General features: G+C 42.1%; 2 protein-coding genes across 9 annotated transcripts in view; one reads left to right on the forward strand and one right to left on the reverse strand.

Moving 5' to 3' along the window:
* PRIMPOL (primase and DNA directed polymerase) overlaps window positions 1-2,998 on the reverse strand; it is a 45,069-nt gene extending 42,071 nt beyond the window's left edge. For all 5 annotated transcript variants that reach the window (XR_011169869.1, XM_069096034.1, XM_069096020.1 and 2 more), the window contains exon 1: window positions 2,800-2,998. The gene's annotated coding sequence lies outside the window, so the exon portion shown is untranslated. The remainder of the gene's footprint in view (window positions 1-2,799) is intronic.
* A 178-nt stretch (window positions 2,999-3,176) lies between these two features.
* Window positions 3,177-19,645, forward strand: part of CASP3 (caspase 3) — a 17,290-nt gene continuing 821 nt past the window's right edge. Inside the window, exons 1-7 of one of the 4 annotated variants that reach the window (XM_069096085.1) lie at window positions 3,177-3,355; window positions 4,720-4,878; window positions 8,884-8,953; window positions 12,200-12,321; window positions 14,327-14,455; window positions 14,719-14,894; window positions 16,106-16,226. In XM_069096085.1, coding sequence (XP_068952186.1) covers window positions 8,901-8,953; window positions 12,200-12,321; window positions 14,327-14,455; window positions 14,719-14,894; window positions 16,106-16,226 — 601 coding nt within the window. In that variant the 5' untranslated portion in view covers window positions 3,177-3,355; window positions 4,720-4,878; window positions 8,884-8,900. Of the gene's footprint in view, window positions 3,356-4,719; window positions 4,879-8,883; window positions 8,954-12,199; window positions 12,322-14,326; window positions 14,456-14,718; window positions 14,895-16,105; window positions 16,227-17,727; window positions 19,067-19,645 lie in introns of those variants that run through there. The other 3 variants (XM_069096095.1, XM_069096103.1, XM_069096075.1) reach the window with 3 other exon arrangements.

Consider the following 19,645-nt stretch of genomic DNA (forward strand, 5'->3'; position numbering starts at 1 on the left):
GTTAAAGTGTCTACAAAAGGACAGAAAAAGCTTAATTAAGTGTAATCTTCCAGAGGGCAGGGACTATTTCAGTAAATCCACAGGTATTAATTAAGCACTCCCAGGTAGGAGGTACTTGGAAGGGTTCATCTATCAGCAAAATAGCCCTACCCACCAAGGAGTTCACATTCTAAAATGAGTGATTACATATATTGAAAAGCAGCATTGAGAATATAAACGAAGTGATGCCAAGGTAGTTTTGGGAGTGTTTCCTAATTGGGGGAGAGGAGGAAAGACTTCGTGTAGGTGACACTGAAGCTAAGTGTCACTAAGTCTAGGAGTCTTTCAGCCTTCAATTTTCTCCAATTGTGACGACAGCAAGCACCCTAGCATCCCCAGGATGGCTGCCAACACAGGTTCTTAGATCTACTTTTCTAAAAGAAAGAACTCAAAATGGGTTAACGATCTTACTTTAATCAAACATGTCATTTACCTAGTTCAGGAGAAAAAGGTCAGCACCCCGAATACAAACAAATTACAGGTAGAAGTTACAAGAAGAGAGAGCCTCCAACTGTCTGACCATTACATCCATACCTAGTCAGTTACCAGAGAGCGAAGCACCAACATCTGGGTTTTCAAAGCTAGGGGACTTAACAGCTGCCCAGAGTCCCTTCTGGTCAAATCACACAACTTTCCTCAAAGTGAGCCCTAAAACAAAACCTCACATCAGGGTATATATAGCCTTCTCCTGGCTCAGAGAATATCACCACACTCTTGACCCACTGCCCAATCACACAGAACCAAGGTGTGGGCATTCCTGAAAACCAAGCCTCGGGCCACAGGCTCCAGGTGACCACATTCAGGCTATTAGGGGGCAGAGTATATCAATCAAATCAAGGAAGGTTCTTGGCGTCACTTAAGCCTAACCAAGGAGCCCAGGGGGAGGGAATACCTTAAATTCCCATAACCACCCAAATCCATCCTCTACTTAGCAGTCAAACTGACCTTCCTAAAGCTTAAGTCAGACCAAGTCATGTGCCCCACACACTCAAACTTCATTGTCTCCCTATTACCCCCAAAATCAAATATTAAATCCTGTTCAGCTGCTGTAGCTCTCCTTAACATGGACCTATCCAACCTTTCCAGTCTTCCTATGTACTCTCCTATCCAGCATCACCTGCCTCCTGGCCATTCTTGACACTAGACACACCATTTCCCAACTCAAGGACTTTTCATTGGCTTTCCTCCCCACGCCTGGAAATCTTTCCATCCTTTTTCCCTTTCTGGTTTCCCTGGCATCCTTCAAATCCAACCCAAGTTCCAATTTCTTCAAGCTTTTCCCTACCAAGTTATCCAGTCTTTGGACATAATTGCTTGCACATTGTTTTCACCAGAGTTGTAAGCTCTTGGTGATCCAAAGTTGTTCTTTGAATTTTCAACAACTTTCCCTCTTGCCTGAATCTCTCTCCCTCCTCATCCTCACCTCTTAGTTTCATTTGACTTCAAGTCTTAGCTAAAGTTCCACCTTCCGCATTCCCCTTAATCTTAGTGCCTTCTCTCTGAGACTCGGTCAGCCCCTTTTCAACTCTTCCCAATGCAGTGGACCATACCGGTGCATGGGGTAGTGGAAAAGATACAGGAGCAGGCTGGCATTTACTTCTTAATTGGATTAAGGCAAACTGAGGTGAAGTAACTTGCCCAGGGTCACAGGGCCTCTGAGCTGAATCAGAGCTCTAAACACTGAGGTACCTAGCTTCCCTGAGTCTACCCCCCATTTTTATCTGGTATATAGTTTCTTTGTTTCTATGATTTCTCCATTACATTGCACACTCCACGAGGGCAGGTATTGTTGTTTGCCTTTCTTTTATTTCCCAGTATTTAGCTGGGCGCCAGGCACACAGCAGGTACTTAGTAAATGCTTGTCTACTGCTACCACTAGCATTTACGTGAAGTGTATACAGGTTATTCTCTCAACCCCTTCCACAACAGAGGGGGCATTTTTTCTTTGTATTCCCAAAGCCACATTTTGTTATTGTTCAGTTTTCAGTTGTGTCCTGACACCTGTGATCTCATCTGGGGTTTTCTTGGCAAAGACACTGCAATTGTCGTTTCCTTCTCCAGTCGATGTAACAGATGAGAAACTGAGGCAAACAGCGTTAAGTGACTTGTCCAGAGTCACACAGCTAGGAAGCGTCTGAGGCCAGATTTGATCTCACAAGGATGTGTCTTCCTGACTCCAGGCCTGGCGATCCATGTACAGAGCAACCTAGCAGCCCTAATGCTACATCCATAGGAGGCGCTTAATAAATGCCTTTTGAATGAAATTAGCTACTTGTTACAAAACTAAATTGCTTTGATTGTCACCTAGCCAGAGCTGGAAGGGGCTGCCAGAGGGGGCCCATCCCCCACAGGGCCGGGCTTAGCAGGCGCATCACGCGTGTGGACGGCTAGATCACACCCAGATGAGAAACCTAGGCTTGGGGGAGGGTACGGGAGGGGAGCGTCTGGTGCTCACCACTTAAGGAAATCTATAAGAGCCCTTCAAGGTAGTTTATTCCAAAGCTTCCACTTCCTCCACCCCCGTCTCAAGATTGGAAACTGGGGCCCATACAAGGTCAAGGGCTGGCCTGCCCAGCGGGGTTCCGGGACCCTACGCGTTCTTCCCCCGCGCTGCGCGTTCTGGCCCTCTCGTCTTCCGTACCCCTACACCCCGCCCACGGCCGGGGCCCCCTCTTGCGGCCTAGGACCCCCAACCCCCGCGCCGCTCCATTTCTTAATCCAGGAAACCAGGCGACCGATAGCCGTTCACCCTCATTTTACCTCGGGAAATGTGGGGGGCGGTTGTGGTGAAGGCGCAGCTAACTTCGCGGTTATCAGCGCAGCCAGGGCGCTCCAAGTTAGAACCCTGACTCAAACAGGGCGCCAAAGCGGCCTCGCCCTACGCGCAACAGGATGAAGGCGTGTGCGTAGAGCTGGGCACCGAGGCCCGGAAGGGCTGGGGCGGGACTATCTCCACGGCGGCGAGTGGTTGGGCCGGGTGAAGGCGGAGGCGGAGCTTAGCCTGGAGGCGGGGCCTATTCAGACTCCCTGGAGAAATTGGCGCGCCTTAGAAGTCTTGTCCCTCCCTGCAGAAGGGGCGGGATTTAGCCTGTCTCGGGAGGAAAGAGTGGTGGGCACGAGACGAAGGCGGGGCCCATCTTGGAATGATAAGAGGGAAGTGGGGGACCACAGCACTTACTGCAGCGGGGGCGGGGCTTCACTCTGCTAACTAGAAGACGAGCGTTAGGGGGCGGGGCCTAGCCCATCCTCTGGAGCACTGGCCGTGTCTCCGGTGCATTCAGCAGAGGAGCGGAAATCGAACGCGGGAGGTCGTGCGGTAAGTGCCGCACTCAGGCCCTCCCCCCTTTGTCGGACCCTGGAACGACATCCCCCTACCCCCTCGGGACGTGGCACCCCTGGAGCTGCTGCCCCTGGGTGCTCCCGCCTTTCATTCTCTCCCGGCTCCCTCTTCGTCCTCCCGCCTGTTTACGCCCGATCCCGCCGGGGGCCGGAGGAGGAGACCTCGGGGACCGCGTCGGGGCCGGGGCTGCGGCGGATGCTGCGCGCGGGGGCCGCTCCTTTGTCTGCCGCCCGGGGATGGCTTAGCGGGGACGGATGCGGGAGAAGGCTTGTAGAGCTGCCCAGGGCTTGTAGCGCTTCACCCAGCAACAAGCGGATGGGTCTGCGGCCAAAAACCTGTGGGGCCTCGAGAAAACGGGCCGAGGGTGGGGGAGGGGAGGGGAGGGTACACCCCGCCCTCTGCCTGGGTAGGGGGAGGGTGTGACTCGGGGACGTTATGTCCGCTCCTTCTTTCCTTTGTTTCCGGAGAATGTGCCCGGGGCTTTGCTGCGGCGGTGACCGTCCTGAGTTTTTAGCCCATCCCCCTTAAGCGGGCCCAGCGGCCGAGCCTGGGGACCCTGAAGCGTTCGTCATTCCCGGGCTTGGCTTTGGAGAGAGCGCTGCGTTGTTGTTTGAGATGCTCTGCTAGGCTTGGGCAGAGAATGTTCAGAAGTGAAGTGTGTAATCAGCGCCGCTTTTCAGATGTGGAGGCGTGTGTGTGTGTGAGTGAGCGAGAGTGTGTGCATGTGTGTGCGTGTCCCTCGTGTGCCCCTCCCTCTACCACTTCCAAGGGGTGATGCACTGGAAAAAGCACGTGGGCTTTGGAATCAGAGGACTTTAGTTTAAATCCTGTCTGTGACAACTTCTATCAGCCTCTGTTTTCTTGCCTGTAAAAGGGTCTCAGCTGGATACTTTGTCCCTTCCAGCTCTGTCTAGATCTGTGATACTTGTCCATACTTGCATCTGGCCAATTTGAAACCTCTGGCTGTGCTCAGCCCGTATATTTCTACTTCTATTTGTCCAAGCCCTTTCTCCCTCCAGGATATTATCTCTTACTCGTTTGCCTATACTTAATAATTAACTGCATCTAATCAGAAAATGATTCCTAGGAAAATGTGTATCAGAGAGGATCTTTAATAGAATTGATTTGTAGAAAGTTTTTGTAACAATATAAAAGTGAAGCAAAGTTAGCAGTTGGTGGTATTAGTCAGATTAGATTAGGCTGTTCCGCTGTTTTCACGAAGTGACCCAGCCTTTGGCTTAAAAGTGCTATATGCAAAAGCACAGTAAATATATCGCTATTTGGGGTCCAAGTATTTTGTACCCTCCTGGCTTTTGGTTTTACTCTTTTTCCTGTTTTAGATGCTTGGGGAAGAAAAAGCAGAATTTCGAAGCATGTTGTGACAGCATCTTGAACTTACTCCAATATAAAGTGAACGTTTTTACCAGATTGACTCTCATGCTGAGGAAAGACTTAATCAGTTCTGAATGTTTTTGCAATATTGGGGCCAAAAAAAAGAGGTTAGAGTGATTTTTGAAATAATTTTGCTTCTAAACTCAGTTTAATCAAAACTATTAGTTTAAGGCATTTCTGCATCAGTAAATCTCCCCTGATATTTTTCTAAGTGTTGCTTCAAAAAAATAATAGACACAAATGAAAACAGGGGGAATAATAGGTTTATTTATTTATTTTTTTAATGAACTAGCATAACATTTTCCTTAATGGTGTGAACTGATTAGTCTCTTATTAGGTTAATCAAAATAATCCTGGATGAAAGATGCCAGGTAAATATAGAACATTCATAACTATGATAAAGAACATAAACCTCAGTACTGCTTTTTTTTTTGGAGGGCAATGGGGGGTTAAGTGACTTGCCCAAGGTCACACGGCTAGTTTTTGTGTTAAGTGTCTGAGGTCGGATTTGAACTCAGGTCCTCCTGACTCAAGGAGTTACTGCGCCACCTAGCCGCCCCATACCTCCGTATTAATAAAAGCAACATGATAACAGTGGAAATTGTGCTGGATTTTAAGTCAGAGGACCAGGGTTGGAAGCCTAGTTCCCCTTGCTCTATCTTTGGGACCTAGTTCTAGTTCCTCTTACATATCTATGGGACCTTTACCTTCCTGCGCTGCCCTTTCCTTAGCTGCTGAAGAAAGCTTTAGAATCTATGCCTCATCCAGCTCTTTTAGTCTATGATCCTATGACAATGACATAGGTATTATCACCATTTTGTATTGAGGCTTACAGAGATTTAGTGACTTAGCCCAGGGTCTCAACACCAATAAGTTTTGTAATCCAGATGGTGGTGGTGGTAGCCCAGTGTTTTCTGATCCTCAGTCCAGAGCTTTTTCTCTTCAGCTGTGCTGCTTCTTCCTAGAGTGATATAATTTTTTTTACTCTTTACTTCCCTTGATGTGGACTATGATATGAACAACATAAAAGAAACATTAACTGATAATGACACTTGCCTCCAGGATGAGAACTGAGTAACATAAACTGAGTTGATAATCAGCAATGTCCCAAAATGAGTTGAATAAATGTTTTTAGGTGATACTTGATCAGCATGAAGAAAAAGATGATAATTTTCTGTAGTCCTCTATCCCAGTAGTTTCAAAGTGTGAAATTTAGACACTGGGGATCCCTGATGCCCTTTCAGGGGTCTGAGGTCACAACTAGTTTCATAATAATATAAAGTTATTAAAATACTCATCCTACCAATGGAACATTGGTAAAAGTGACACAACTTCCGAAGAGTCCTTAGACGCAGGCGGTCTTAAAGGATCTGTGTTACCTTTTGTCCCTCAGAGACTCAGTGATTCAGTGGTTCTGAATGTATTAAAGCAATGACCAGAGTAAACATGGAAATGTGAGCAGTGAGGCTTTCTTTGGGATGGAGGCTGAATTGTAAACAGCACTGAAGGGCAAAGGAAAGACTTCAGCTGGGACTTCCCAGCACAGAATTTTTAAACTCCCAGAATTAAAGGAGGCCTTAGCCATCTAACCTGAAGCGTGAATTCTTCCATGATGTCCCTGGCACCTGGTCATTTAGCTTCTCCTTGAAGACCTCCAGTGACATAACGCCATTTTAATGTTTTGGTATTATTCTGAATGTCCAAGGTCCTGGAAGCAGATGACTTTTTTATTTTGAGCTGTAAAATTGAATTGTGCTTTACACTCCATATCTGTATACCCAGACTTGTTTAGATCTCTCTGGGATAATTCTACCATGACACGTCCTGTTTCTTACTGGAATATAAACTACTGGTCAGGGGCCAAGTCTTATTTATCTTCATATCTGCTTCTTCTCCATCATCTCTTTCTTACCCAACTCTAGTCTTTCTATAAAGAGTGAGGGATTTTAAATCTGCTTTGTGGGAGACCCAGGTGACCCTTGTAGAATTTGGGAAAAAAAATTTTGAAATGATAAATTAATCTGAATGGTCTTACTACCCGTTGCTACACTTTTGGCTGCCAGGTTATGCTGTTTGTAGGACTCTTGGAATATGTACTGCTACTTTGCCTATCAGTATTTACCAAGTAATTCTCTTAGCCAAAAATGGCAGAATAGGCCTGCAGTCAGGAAGAGCTATCTTCCTGAGTTCAAATATGGTCTAAGACACTAGCTTTGAAACCTTGGGCAAGTCACTTAAACCTGTTTGCTTCAGTTTCTCCATCTGTAAAATGAATTGGAAAAGGAAATGACAAATCACTCCAGTATCTTGCCAAGAAATTTCCACATAGGATCACAGAGCATCTGACTTGGCCAAAACCACATAACAGCAACTATAGTAGGCATTCAAAAAATAATATTAAATGGAATGCTGAAGTAGAATTGGAAGATATATGTGATGCACTTTGTTAACCATAAAATGCTATGTAAATGCTGTCTGTTAATGATTATAATAATGCCTTATGCTTTATTGCTGAAAACCTTCCCTGATTCCCTGGTTCCCCAGTTGGTAATGACCTCCCTCCTCTCCCCCCACCAAGTTCTTTGTTTTTATGTTCATTCTACTTGAGTGCCCAGATCTGATCTAAACTTTGTATTTCATTCACTGGCCTGGTACTTTGCCCTGATTTGAATTTCTTCCTGAGGATTACATTCTCCCCATTGTAATTCCACAAAGTATGGATACAATGAATATACCTAACAGGTATAAAAAGTATAATATGGGTGATTTTCAACTCATAAATATATTAGTACTCATATACATGAAGCATTGTCTGTATTTCAGTTTTAGATTTTACATTCTTCAGTTAGTTTTAGTCAACCTTATCTGATGAGGCATCTTCAAAACTGCTTTTGCTAATAACTTTAATTTTTAAAAATTACTTTCAGTATCACTTCAAAAGAAGATACAGTATTATGTGAAATTCTGTCATTCAGAGCAGACCAAGAAATGTTAAAGTAGAAACCTTTTGATCATTTGCCTTATTTATTAATCTGTCTGATATATGATGTAATCTTTTTGAAAAAACTAGCAAATGTTTCTCTTGGGAGACTCTTCCCTCCAGCCTTTCATGATGAGATCACTCTTCCTAAATAAATGCACATTGAATTCAGCAGATAAGGAAGTCATCAGTCCCTTTGGTAGTATATAGATGAGGTAATGCTTACTGTTACCCACCAGTGCTCTTCTATCTAAGGTGCTGATTATTCTGTGGGGAAATGCTGGTAGGATCAAGTAAAGAATATTTGTGGACTTTTCTATGAAAGTCTGTATTTGAGAATGGATATTATAATTGCCACTGACCTTTATCAAAACAGCAAAAACAAAAAAAGTGGCATTTGAAGAGAAATGCTTAGAGCTGCTTGTTCCTTAAAAGTACTAATGAACAGAAAAGGGGTTTAATTTAAGGGCTTTTGGGGAGGACATGGGATGTAATTGAAATAGGGATCTCCTGCTGAGGAGGACCCCTCTGCTGATGCACGTGGGCACCTTCTCCCCTGTTAGTTGTCTGAGGCAGTGAGAAGTTACGGATTCCTAAAAAAAAAAAAAAAGCCCAGAATCCCACTGTCGATGTGTCCCCTATAACTGTAATCTTTTTACACCAAGCACTGCCAAGTATTGCTTACAACACCAGGATGCTTGTGGAAATGCTTTTCAGGTTCTTACCTTATATCTCCCTTTTTATGAGAGAAAGTCAGTGAGGTGAACTTTACTTTTCACAGGCATTTTCTTATGATTTCTGCAATATAACATTGGCAACTTTTTTCTTTCTGGAAAGATATCCTTCAATTCACTAAAGCTGTTGACTCCCTTTCCCACTCTTCCACAAACAATTTCACTATTAGAAACAAAAACAAGCTACAATTTTGCATTACCTTATATGCTAGAGAGAGTGTTGGTTCCCTCAATGGGTAGAATCTTTAGTCTGTGAAACAGAAGATGATTTGTTGGGGATTGGGGAAAATAAAAGATATAAAGCTAAGAGTAATTAGGTAAAGAATTTGTACACTAAAAAAAACCAGGTTTCTTCAGTACTTTTAACTAACTTTTCTGTTTTCTTTTGTGTATTCTAGTCAATAATAGAAGCATCATGGCAAATACTGAAATCACAGTAGATTCAAAATCCATCAAAAGTTCAGGACTGTAAGTATTTCCATAAAAATTCTGGATCTTCTGGAAAAATTTAATAACTAGCATCAAACATAATAAAAATGACAAAACAAGTGTTTAAATTTCCACAAGTGATGCCAATGTGGCCTATTAAATTGACAGGGAAAGTCACTATACCACCTTCAGTTGGCTAGGCTCTGTCCTTGGTCCTCTTCCTGGCCATCTCTCCACTCTTTTCTTGATAGCTCTATTTCCATAGCTTCAATTCACCAAAACGATTCTCACCTTGACAGCTCCAGCCTCAGTCTCTTCTCAGTGATTCCAGTTCTGTGTTTTTCCACTTGCCTGTTGGTTCTCTCTCTGACACCTCAAGCTCAATGTGTACAAAATTGAATTCCTCTTCTAGTCTGAAAAAATATGCACTTACTAGGTCTATGAACCTAAGTAAGTCACTTACTTCTCTGGGTCTCAGTTTGTCTCTGTAAAACAATGGAGCTACACTCAGTGACTTTAAGGTCACATCCAGCTCTAAATCTATAACTAGTTTTTAAGTGGCATGGTACTTTCTTACCTACTGTAGCAGCAAGCACCCCAAGCGTCCTCGGGGTTGCTGCCAACACAGGTTCTTGGATCTGCTTTGTTAAAGGAAAGCAACTCAAAATGGGTTATCAAGCTTACTTTAATCAGTCAAATATGTATTGTTCACCTAGTTCAGGGGAAAAAGATCAGCACCCCGAACTTCAAAATATACAGACAGAATTATCAAGACAGAGAAACAGATCAAGTAGACAGATTTCCGAATTGTCCAACCATTACATCCAAACCAAATCAACATCTGGGTTTTTCAAGGGGGGGGTTCTCAACAACCAGCTTCCCAGAGTTTCATCTGATCAAATCACAGAACACTTCTCAAAGTGAGCCCCAAAACAAAGCTACACATCAGGGCTTATATAGCCTTCTCCTGGCTCAGAGAATGTAACAACCTTCTGGACCCACTGGCCAATCAAAAAGTATCTACTGAAAAACAAGGCTCCAGGTGCACTTTAGCCTAGGGGCAGGGAAGATCTTTAAAATTTACATTCCCATTACACCTACCAACACAGAAGATAGAGACTAAAAGTAACCTTTTTGATGACTCAGCGCTTCTTGCACATCAAATATACACATTCTAACACAAGTCAAGTTAACCGAGTATGTATTGAGTGCTTACTATGAGCCAGGCACTACAGAGAAAGACAAAAAATAGTCGCTACTGTCCAGGGCTTTAGAGTTGAATGAGAGAGATACCAGCTGACAGCTATGTATGTACAAACAAGGTATACAGAGAATAAAGGGGAGGCTATCACAGAGAGCTCTAGCTTTAAGGCATCTGACTGAAGGTGGAATTTTACCTGAGGCTTGAATGAAGCTAGGGAAGCAAGGAGGCCAAGGTGAGGAGCGAAAGAATTCTAAGCACAGGGACAGGCAGTGAAAATGCAGTTGACTTCAAAAGTTCTGAGCTGAAATAGAGTTAAAATCAATCAGAGGCCTGTACTAAATCTGGCACCAGTATGGAGAGTCCCTGGGAATAGGGCACCACTTGTATGCTTGAGGAGGAGTGAACCAGCCCAGCTGGGAAATGGAGCAGGTCAGAGCTTCAGCCAGGGGCCCTTCCAGCCTGGGTAAGATAGGCAGATCCAGTCTAAAGATAAAGCAGCTGAGAGCCAAGAGTGTATTTTGAGAAGAACAGCAAGGAGGGCTGTGTTGATGGGTTGTAGAGGGAGGTAAGGGGTAAGAGGAGGGAAGGGACCAGTTTATGAAGGCTCTAAAAGGCAAATGGTAAGCTACTGAAGTTTGTTGGGGGAGGGGAGAGGTATAACATGGCCACACCTGCCCTTCAGGAAGCTCACTTTGACAGCTAAGGGGATGATGTACAGGAGTGTGAAGAGACTTAAGGCCAGAAGACTGTTTCAGTAATGCAGGTGTGATATGATGTGAGGACATGTACCAGGTTGGTGGTACTTTCAGAGGAGGGGACTCATATGTGAGATATAACAGATAAAAGGAGGAGGTGGGGGTTGGGAATGGGATAGATAATGAGCTGAGTTTTAGACATGTGGAGTTTACAATGTCACCCAGTTTGAGATGCTCAGGAGGCAGTTAAAGATCAAGACTGGTCAGGAGAGGCGAGAGCTGGATATGTAGTTCTGGAAGCTTAGGAGATCACCAAACAAAACAGTATAGAGGGGGAAGAGGAGAGGGCCTATGACAGAGTCTTAGGGAATTCCCCATTCGTTAGCAGATGCAACCTGGGTGAAGATTCTGCCAAAGACACTGAAGGGATATGGGACAAAATAGGAGGAAAATCAGGAGAGAGAGCAAGGAGGAATGTTGAAGGATGCAGAGTAGTGAAGAAGCATGAACATTTTAAGAAGGTCATTCAGTTTAGCAATTAAGAGATTATTAGTAGGTTAGAGAAAGCTGATTTAGTTGAATGATGAGGCTGGAAGCTAGACTTCAGAGAGTTAAGAGAGTGGGAGGAAGGGAAGTGGATGCAGAGATGGTAGACTGCCTTCTTCAGGAGGTTAGCCTGGAGAATGGGAGGAAATGTGTAGGCTGAGAAGGAACTGGGATATACCTGAACCTGGGAGGGAGTGTTTTTGAGGATGGGGCAGACATAGATGTTATTTACAGGGAGCCAGGAAGCAGCCAATAGAGGCAGGGAGAGACTGAAGATTAGTGAAAGAGTCTGACCCTCACATGCTGTGGAGATATATTGAACGCTTGATATTCCTGTACTGCTATACTTCTTGGATCCGTGATTTTTTCTCTAATAAATGTATCTTTCTTTGCTTTGCATGAGGGTCTGAAGGGCTCTTTGCTGAATCAAATGCATGGATTTTTAATATTTGATGACTTTATGTCATATTATCTCTGTCCAAAGCCCTCATTTCCTGAATTGTGTGCTATTTACAGTATTGTACTGTATATTATTTTTTCCACAATAGTGAGTTACTGTATTTGTAATACTTGTTCCATTGTTAAACACCAGACCAAATAATTGAGATTAATACCCTAAATAGAAGTTTTCAATTTTATTTCTAGGTTTTGTTGGTTTCCTTTAGATCTTGTAAATAATTATCAACTCTTCAGCAGATTAATCTGAATGAAATAGCTGATTCTTCTTGAATGTTTTATTGATACGTTAAATCCAATTATTTTAAATTTTTCTAAAACCAGACAAAATGGAATAACTTGTACACTCTTACCTACAAAATATGTTATTTCTTTTCCAAACAGAAAGCTCTTCCATGGTAGCAAGTCAGCAGAATCTGGACTGTCATCAGACAGCTATAAAATGGATTATCCAGAAATGGGGTTATGTGTAATAATCAATAATAAAAATTTCCACCCAAACACTGGTATGTACAATAATGTTTTGCTATTTTCCCCACATTCCATGATGGAGAGTGGATAGGTTTATGTTTTCAAACGTGTGCAACTCTTTTTGCAGTAGGGAACAGGCAGTAATACTAACACTCGTGGCTAAATGAGAGACCAGATCATTTCTTTAAGAGGTTTTTCAGGCAGAATTTAGTTTCCCTAGGATTTCCTTATAGTCTTCGTTCAGAAGGAGAAGGATCAAAGGGTCATAGATAGAGAGCTGGAAGGGAGGTCAATCATCATTTAGCTGAATTCCCTCATTTGTAGAATCTGACCTTTCATATACTAAAACACCATTAAGTACAGTTCTGAAAGTGAACAAGGCTACAGATTCATCTGGGGTTCTCTTTTGGTGGTGTTCACTGAACAGTATCATTTCATTATTTAACCATGATTTACAAAATGGCCAAGACTAGACACAGAGAGCCTTTTATTTGGAAGGGACCTTACTGTCTGATCCAGCTCCTTTGCTCTACAGAGGTGGAAACTGAGGCCAAGAGAGGCCCGGCCAAGGTTACAGAGCTAGTGAAGGGCAGAAATGGGCCTCCACCACCAGGCTGGTGCTCAACCAGGGTCTCAGATTAAGATCAGCATATTATCATGAAAATATCAGCTGAAGTGTATGTGGCTCACTAAATGATGTAAGAAGTAGTCATGGGGTTTGGAACAGGAGCCGGTCTTTGTATTAGAGAATTTGGGCACCTTCTCTCTCCCTAGCTCCATGCCTCACTCTGTGCCTGGTATTAGAATGGGTAATGTAGAAGAAATGCATTAGCAGGTCCTTACCACAAGGCGACTTACTATCTTACTACATTGAACATAGAGTTAGGAGTTAGATTGTGCACTAAGTGAACTAAACCATTATAACTGTTAAGTAGTTACAGGGTTTTTCTAATAGAATGAGAACTTTTATTAATATGATCTAACTAGAACTTTACAATGATCTTTGTATTCAAAAGATGAATTATGAATTGTTTCCACCTCTGACCTGATCATGATCACTTGGTTTCTTTGGGGGGAAAATGTTTTTTACTTAACAAAAATCTGTCTTCTCTACCTCCTCCCTCCCTTCCTGAGAAAGAAAGAATAAAAGCCACACTTATTACAAATGCATAGATTAAAACAAATTTCTGCATTGGCCTTTTCCCAGATGATTCAATCTACATGTACCATGAGTGCATCTCCTATGAGGAAGTGACTAGCGTGTCTCATCATGAACCATACTTGGTCATTGTGATGATCACAGTTCTTACGTATTTCAAAGTTGTTTGTCTTTACAGTATTATTGCTGTTATATGAATCGTTCTCCTGGTTGTGCCTACTTTATATCAGCTCATCAGGTTTCCCAGGTTTCTTCCAAACTGTTGCCTTCATCATTTCTTCCAGCACAATCACAGTATTCCATTATATTCATAGACCATCATTTGTTCAGCTTTCCCTAATTGTTAGGCAGTTCTTACTTTACAGTTCTGTGGTGTCATGAAAAGAGCTGGTAAATATATTTTTGTACACATGAGCCTCCTCCTTTTTCTTTGATCTCTTTGGAGTCTATACCTAGTAGTGGAGTGGGTCTTTACCCATTGGGTCAAAGAATATGCACAATTTAGTAACTTACCGTCTAGTACCAGATTGCTTTCTACATGGGCTGGAAATCCCAAATTTCCACATTGGGGCTGGTTCATAGCTACACCAACAGTGCATTGATGTGCCTGTTTTCCTACAGGTGTGCCAATATTTATTATCTTTGTCAACTTTGCCAATTTGATGGGTGTGAGATGAGATTTTAGAGTGTTAATTTGCATTTTTCTAATTAATAATTTGGCACGTTTTTCATATAAAGTGCTTGGGATAGTGCCTGGCACATCATAGATGCTTAATAAATGTTAGCTGTCATTGTTATTATCATGTGTATCTTTGCTCACTTGCTTTCAAAGTAATGGTTTATTTTGAAACTGCAGCTGAACATTGTCTTTCTTTTCAAAGGCATGTCATTTCGTTCTGGTACTGACGTGGATGCAGCACACCTCAGGGATACGTTCAAGAGCTTGAAGTATGAAGTCAGGAATAGAAATGATCTGACATGTAAAGAAATAATTGAATTAATGTACAATGGTGAGTAATAACTTAAAAGAATGAATACAAGTTTGTGCTCACGATTAGACGTACCTCAGCGGAGGAAAGGGGGAGATGTTGTCCAGGTTATGTATGAAGACATTCCAACTTTGTGCAATCAATCCTTGAAATGTACCTCACTTCCTGAAAGCAAGAACTGAACCCGAGGACCTCTTAAGGTCCCAATCCAATCCTCTGTCATTGTATCGTTCCCATAGAGCTGGTTCTGAAGTGGTGTTTTTGTTTTTTTGACATATTCCAAGTTTCTAAAGAAGATCACAGCCAAAGGAGCAGTTTTGTTTGCGTGATACTAAGTCATGGCGAAGAAGGAATCATCTTTGGAACAGATGGATCTGTTGAACTGAAAAGACTAACCTGTTTTTTTAAAGGGGATAAATGTAGAAGTCTAACAGGAAAACCAAAGCTTTTTATTATTCAGGTAAAATATTGTTTGGGGATTGGTTATTCAGTTTGTGGATTATCTAAAAGTCCTTTAGCTTTCTCATTCTCTTTTTTTTTTGGAGGGGGAATGTCAGGATAATTGGGGTTAAATGACTTGCCCAAGGTCACACTGCTAGTAAGTGTGTCACGTTTCTGAGGCTGGATTTGAACTCAGGTCCTCCCATTATAATAATAAATTACTTCTGATTGTTCTAAAGTTCTAAATAAGGTGAATTTCTATTTCGGTTCACTGACAAAGACGCATTTATGATTTTTTTTTTCCATTTATAAAATACATAGGGAGGAAGCATCTGGCCTAGGAACCAGGAGCCCTGAGATCAACTGCTGCCTAACTCAGACTGACTTTTTGACCCTGGGCAAATCAAGACACTTCACAGGACTCTGGGCCACTTTTTTTTTTTTTGCCTTTTTGGAGGGCAATTGGGGTTAAGTAATTTGCCCAAGGTTACAGGGCTAGTTTTTGTGTGTGTGTGGGTGTTACGTGTATGAGGCTGGAACCGAACTCGAATCCTCCTAACTCTGGGGCCAGCACTTTACTCACTGCACCACCTAGCTGCCCTCTAGGCCACTTTCAAAGACTAAAATGTTAACCTGCATTGGTAGAGTTTCCTCACCTGGGAGTATCAATTCAATCAGAGGTCTGGTTCTAATCCATACAAATGCTCAAATGTACCTGGAACACATGGAAGAGTTACTTCCCCATAACCATGTTCTATAGTTAATATAGTTCAATAGGGCATAGGATTTAGTTGTATGTGTCTTTCCCCCTTAAAAATCACAAAGGATGAATGGTCATGTCAGACTAAGTCAGGAGCAGAGTTTTCTGAAATACTTGGCTGTTGATTCTAGGAGGCACAGATAAAAAAAAAATAATGGCTAGAAAAATCAAAACCTAACTGGCAGTGTGCTTGAATTTCTGTCCCTTGGAGTCCTTGAAACTGAACCAGTAACTAGGAAGGTCCTAAGTTCTTTTTGGTCCAGTAGATAATAGAGGCACCCTCCCATGTGATATACATACTTTGGGCCTTCCTTTTTTTTCTCTATAGAGAGAGCTAGAAAGAAAATGAAGTCAGTCATTTTTGACCTAGAACTTAAAGCCCAGGAGGCATATACTAATGATTTTCAGAATCTTAGAAATTCATTCCACATTTCACACATGATATTTGATTTTTTTTTTCTTTTAACTAGGCATGTAGAGGCACAGAGTTGGATTGTGGCGTTGAGACAGACAGCGGCACTGATGATGATACAACATGCCAGAAAATACCTGTTGAGGCAGACTTCTTATATGCATATTCTACAGCTCCAGGTAAGAAAGAGTTGTGCAAAATTGGTATTTATTAAAATATTTAAGATTTTTCATCACACTGAAACTGTTTTTTTTGTGTGTGTATTAATGCGTATAGGAAGAGTTATAATTCAGTTGGTTAGAGGAAAGTATTACAAAGACTGTTTTCATTATTTTAATTCCAGTGGGATCCAGTTAACTCTGTTAGGTCCGGTAATCACAGACCATATATGTGGTTGACCTTTGACCTCAGCTCTTAAAAAATATATCACATTCACTATTAAATTTTTAATGGTAAAATGACAGTAGCTTAGTATACCAGTGGTGCTTGGGGATCAGAAGCCCCAAGTTAAAATTCTGGCTTTGCCACGTAAGAGCTCAGTGACCACAGGAAAGGCGTTTAACCTCTCTCTGCCTCAGCACTGCCCTTTGGAAAATGGGGGTAATCATACTTGGTGTACTACCCTGGATCAAATATTCCTATTAACAACCTTCACTTAGATGGTGCTTTAACTTGTGCAGAGCATTTTCTTCCTAACAACCCTTTGCACAAGGTAGGGCAAGTTGTATATTCCTCATTTTACAGATGTGGAAACTGAGGTTCTTTGAGGTTTAGTCCCTTGGCACCCTCCTCACTCACCTAGTTACCCTCTGAGGCAGGAATTGAACCCAAGCCTGGCAGTTTGATTTGCCCATTATTTTGCCTCTTAACAGAAAGAATGCAAGGAAACCTTGTGAGGGACTAGACAAAGCTGGTGGTCATTATCAGTGTGCCTGTCAGAACAGATGGGCTATTACTAAACTGATAGCGCCAAAGTACCCAATAATCCACCTCTTGGAATGTGAGAAGGTGGGGTCAGTTGGAAAGGGAAAGAGGTATTGCTTCTGTCTTTGGCTTGTTCACTTGATCTTCTCCATTGGAAATGGAGCTCAGCAGGTGGGAGTCTGAGTGAGTCAGGTCAACAAGCTTATTAAGGGCTTGCTATGTGCCAGTCACTGTGCTAAAGCTTTAGAGAAGGGGGGGAAGTGGGAGGACCCAAGGCTGAGTGGGATCACCTCCAATGGCTGTCCTTGAATTTCTTTACCAAAGAGGAAGTACTATGGGGAAAGGAAGGCAGGGCACAGTTCATCAGTGTCACTGTCCCAAGGCATAAAGGGGGTTTTTCCTCCTACGGCCAGGAAGCCTACTGGAATCCATACTTGTTTTTGGATGGTTTTCTCAGTAACTTCACATAATTTGTGAATTTAGCTTCAGTAATTGTCACTCTGACAGTTTGTGGGTTTTGTTGTTTTGAATTTCCTTATCAAAAAAGTAGGTGATACAAGGGGATGGAATTACATCGTGTTTTTTCTTGCAATTCATCAAAATCATTGTTCCAAGACATAAAGAGCATTTTTTCATCCCATGTCCAATGCGGTCTATTAGAATCCATACCTATTTTTTAGATTTTTGTAATTGTTTTTGGAATCAACTCCAATATTGTCACTTTCTGACAGCTTGTGGGGTTTTGTTTTTTTGTAGGCTACTATTCTTGGAGAAATTCAAAGGATGGCTCCTGGTTTATCCAGTCACTTTGTGCAGTGCTGAAACAGTATGGTCACAAGCTTGAGATCATGCAAATCCTTACCAGAGTCAATAGGAGGGTCGCCACAGAGTTTGAATCTTATTCCTTAGACATTACCTTCCATGCAAAGAAGCAGGTGCCATGTATTATGTCCATGCTTACTAAGGAGCTATATTTTTCTCCCTAAGAAAATCCATGCATTTTAATATGTTATGCCAAGCCAGTGAATGATAGGTCTGAGGACTGTGTTTCCTTGGTAACTTAAATTGCACACCTTGAGCCTAATACAGTATGGCAGTGGGTGGGGTTTGAGGGTTTGGGAGAGAATCACCATTTCTCCATTTAATAGAACAAATACATTGCTACCTCAAATTCAGGTAGTTGAAACGGAAGCTAATTAGGAGTTAATATATTGACTTGTAAAGAAAAACAAATGAATGTTGACATTTGTTATAAGAAGAAACTATTTTATCTTAAAAATTCTAAGAGTAATTAGATATTTAGGAAACAGAACACTTCTTAGTGATACACTATCATGAATTTTGGAGGTATTATGGAATAATTAACGCATTTTACTCACCTATGAAAGGTAGGATGGCTGTGGCCTCAGGAAGACCTGGTTTGCAACTGTATCTTAGATTTTACCCAGGGCAAGTCACCACACCTCTCAGTGCCCCAGGGAATGAAGAATTTAGATTAGCTTTAGATCAGCATAAGTGGAGTTTCCATTCTGGGAGTCCTTCCAACAGGTGAGCTCAGTCATCCTGACCTGGTTTTTTAAAACTGAATTTATGAGTATGCCTTCCACTTTTGTCAAATGACAAAAAATAGATGATGATGCTTTCTGGACCTCTGCCAGAATCATGGTATTGCTAGAGACTAGCAGTGGCAGGCTTTTATTTGCAAAATTCACGTTTGGAAATGAGCAAGAGTGTGATAGATGTAGTTTTTTTAAACATACACATTAAAATTTTATTCTTACTTTCTGAATACACAAGGGACATGAGGTGAGGGTTTTTATATCTATAAAATAATACTCATTTGAATATTAAATTTAGAAACCAGAATTCTATTTGGGCAAAAATGTGGGTTAAGTCAGGTGTTATCTATGAGCCATACTTATCAAGGGCAAGCAGGATTCATTACTAAGGTGCTGAAGCCAAGGTGCTGAAATGCCACTTGTTCACCAGCATAGGAGGGGTGCCTGTGCCCAGACTGATCACATGGGCTGGCAGACAGGCATCCACCGGCTGTGAGAAAAACTGAAAAATGACTGACTAAGCAACACAAATCAAAGAGATGATAGGGATTCAACTTGAAACAACATTGTATGTACAGAGTAGTTTTAAAACCAGTCATTGCCCTAATCAGCAGCAGCTTGGCACCCACAGCAATCAGTGAGGGTGTGGGAAGCTTACTTGCATGGAAACAAAATGGACCCAGTGGGAAGCAGGCAGCAAAACTACAGACTAGATCTTCAGGCGCCCCGGATTCGCGGAGAGAATGGTTCTGGTTATGCTTCTTCAAGTCAAAAGCCTTCATAGACAAAGAACGAACCAAATGGACACAAGGTAAAAGTTTTCCAAAGATGGCTGAGGACCTATCCAAGTATCAGCATTCAGTGTTGAAAAATGTCTGTGCATGTTAAATTATTTTCAGAGACATATATAATCATTAGAAAATGGCAAAATTTCATTCCTTTCTAGAACCTTTGGTTGATTTACTGAACATAGGCCTTAACACAGATCTAGACAAATCCGGCCTCAGACACTCAGCACCACACCCAGAAATAACTGGCCGTGTAACCTTGAGAAAGTTACTTAACCCTGATTGCTTTAAAAAAAAAAAAAACAGATCTAGAGCTGAAAAGGATTT

Source organism: Petaurus breviceps, unplaced genomic scaffold, assembly GCF_028583685.1.
Source record: "Petaurus breviceps papuanus isolate PSGF00001 unplaced genomic scaffold, PetGlider_PUasm1.0 126, whole genome shotgun sequence".
NCBI lineage: Eukaryota > Metazoa > Chordata > Mammalia > Diprotodontia > Petauridae > Petaurus > Petaurus breviceps.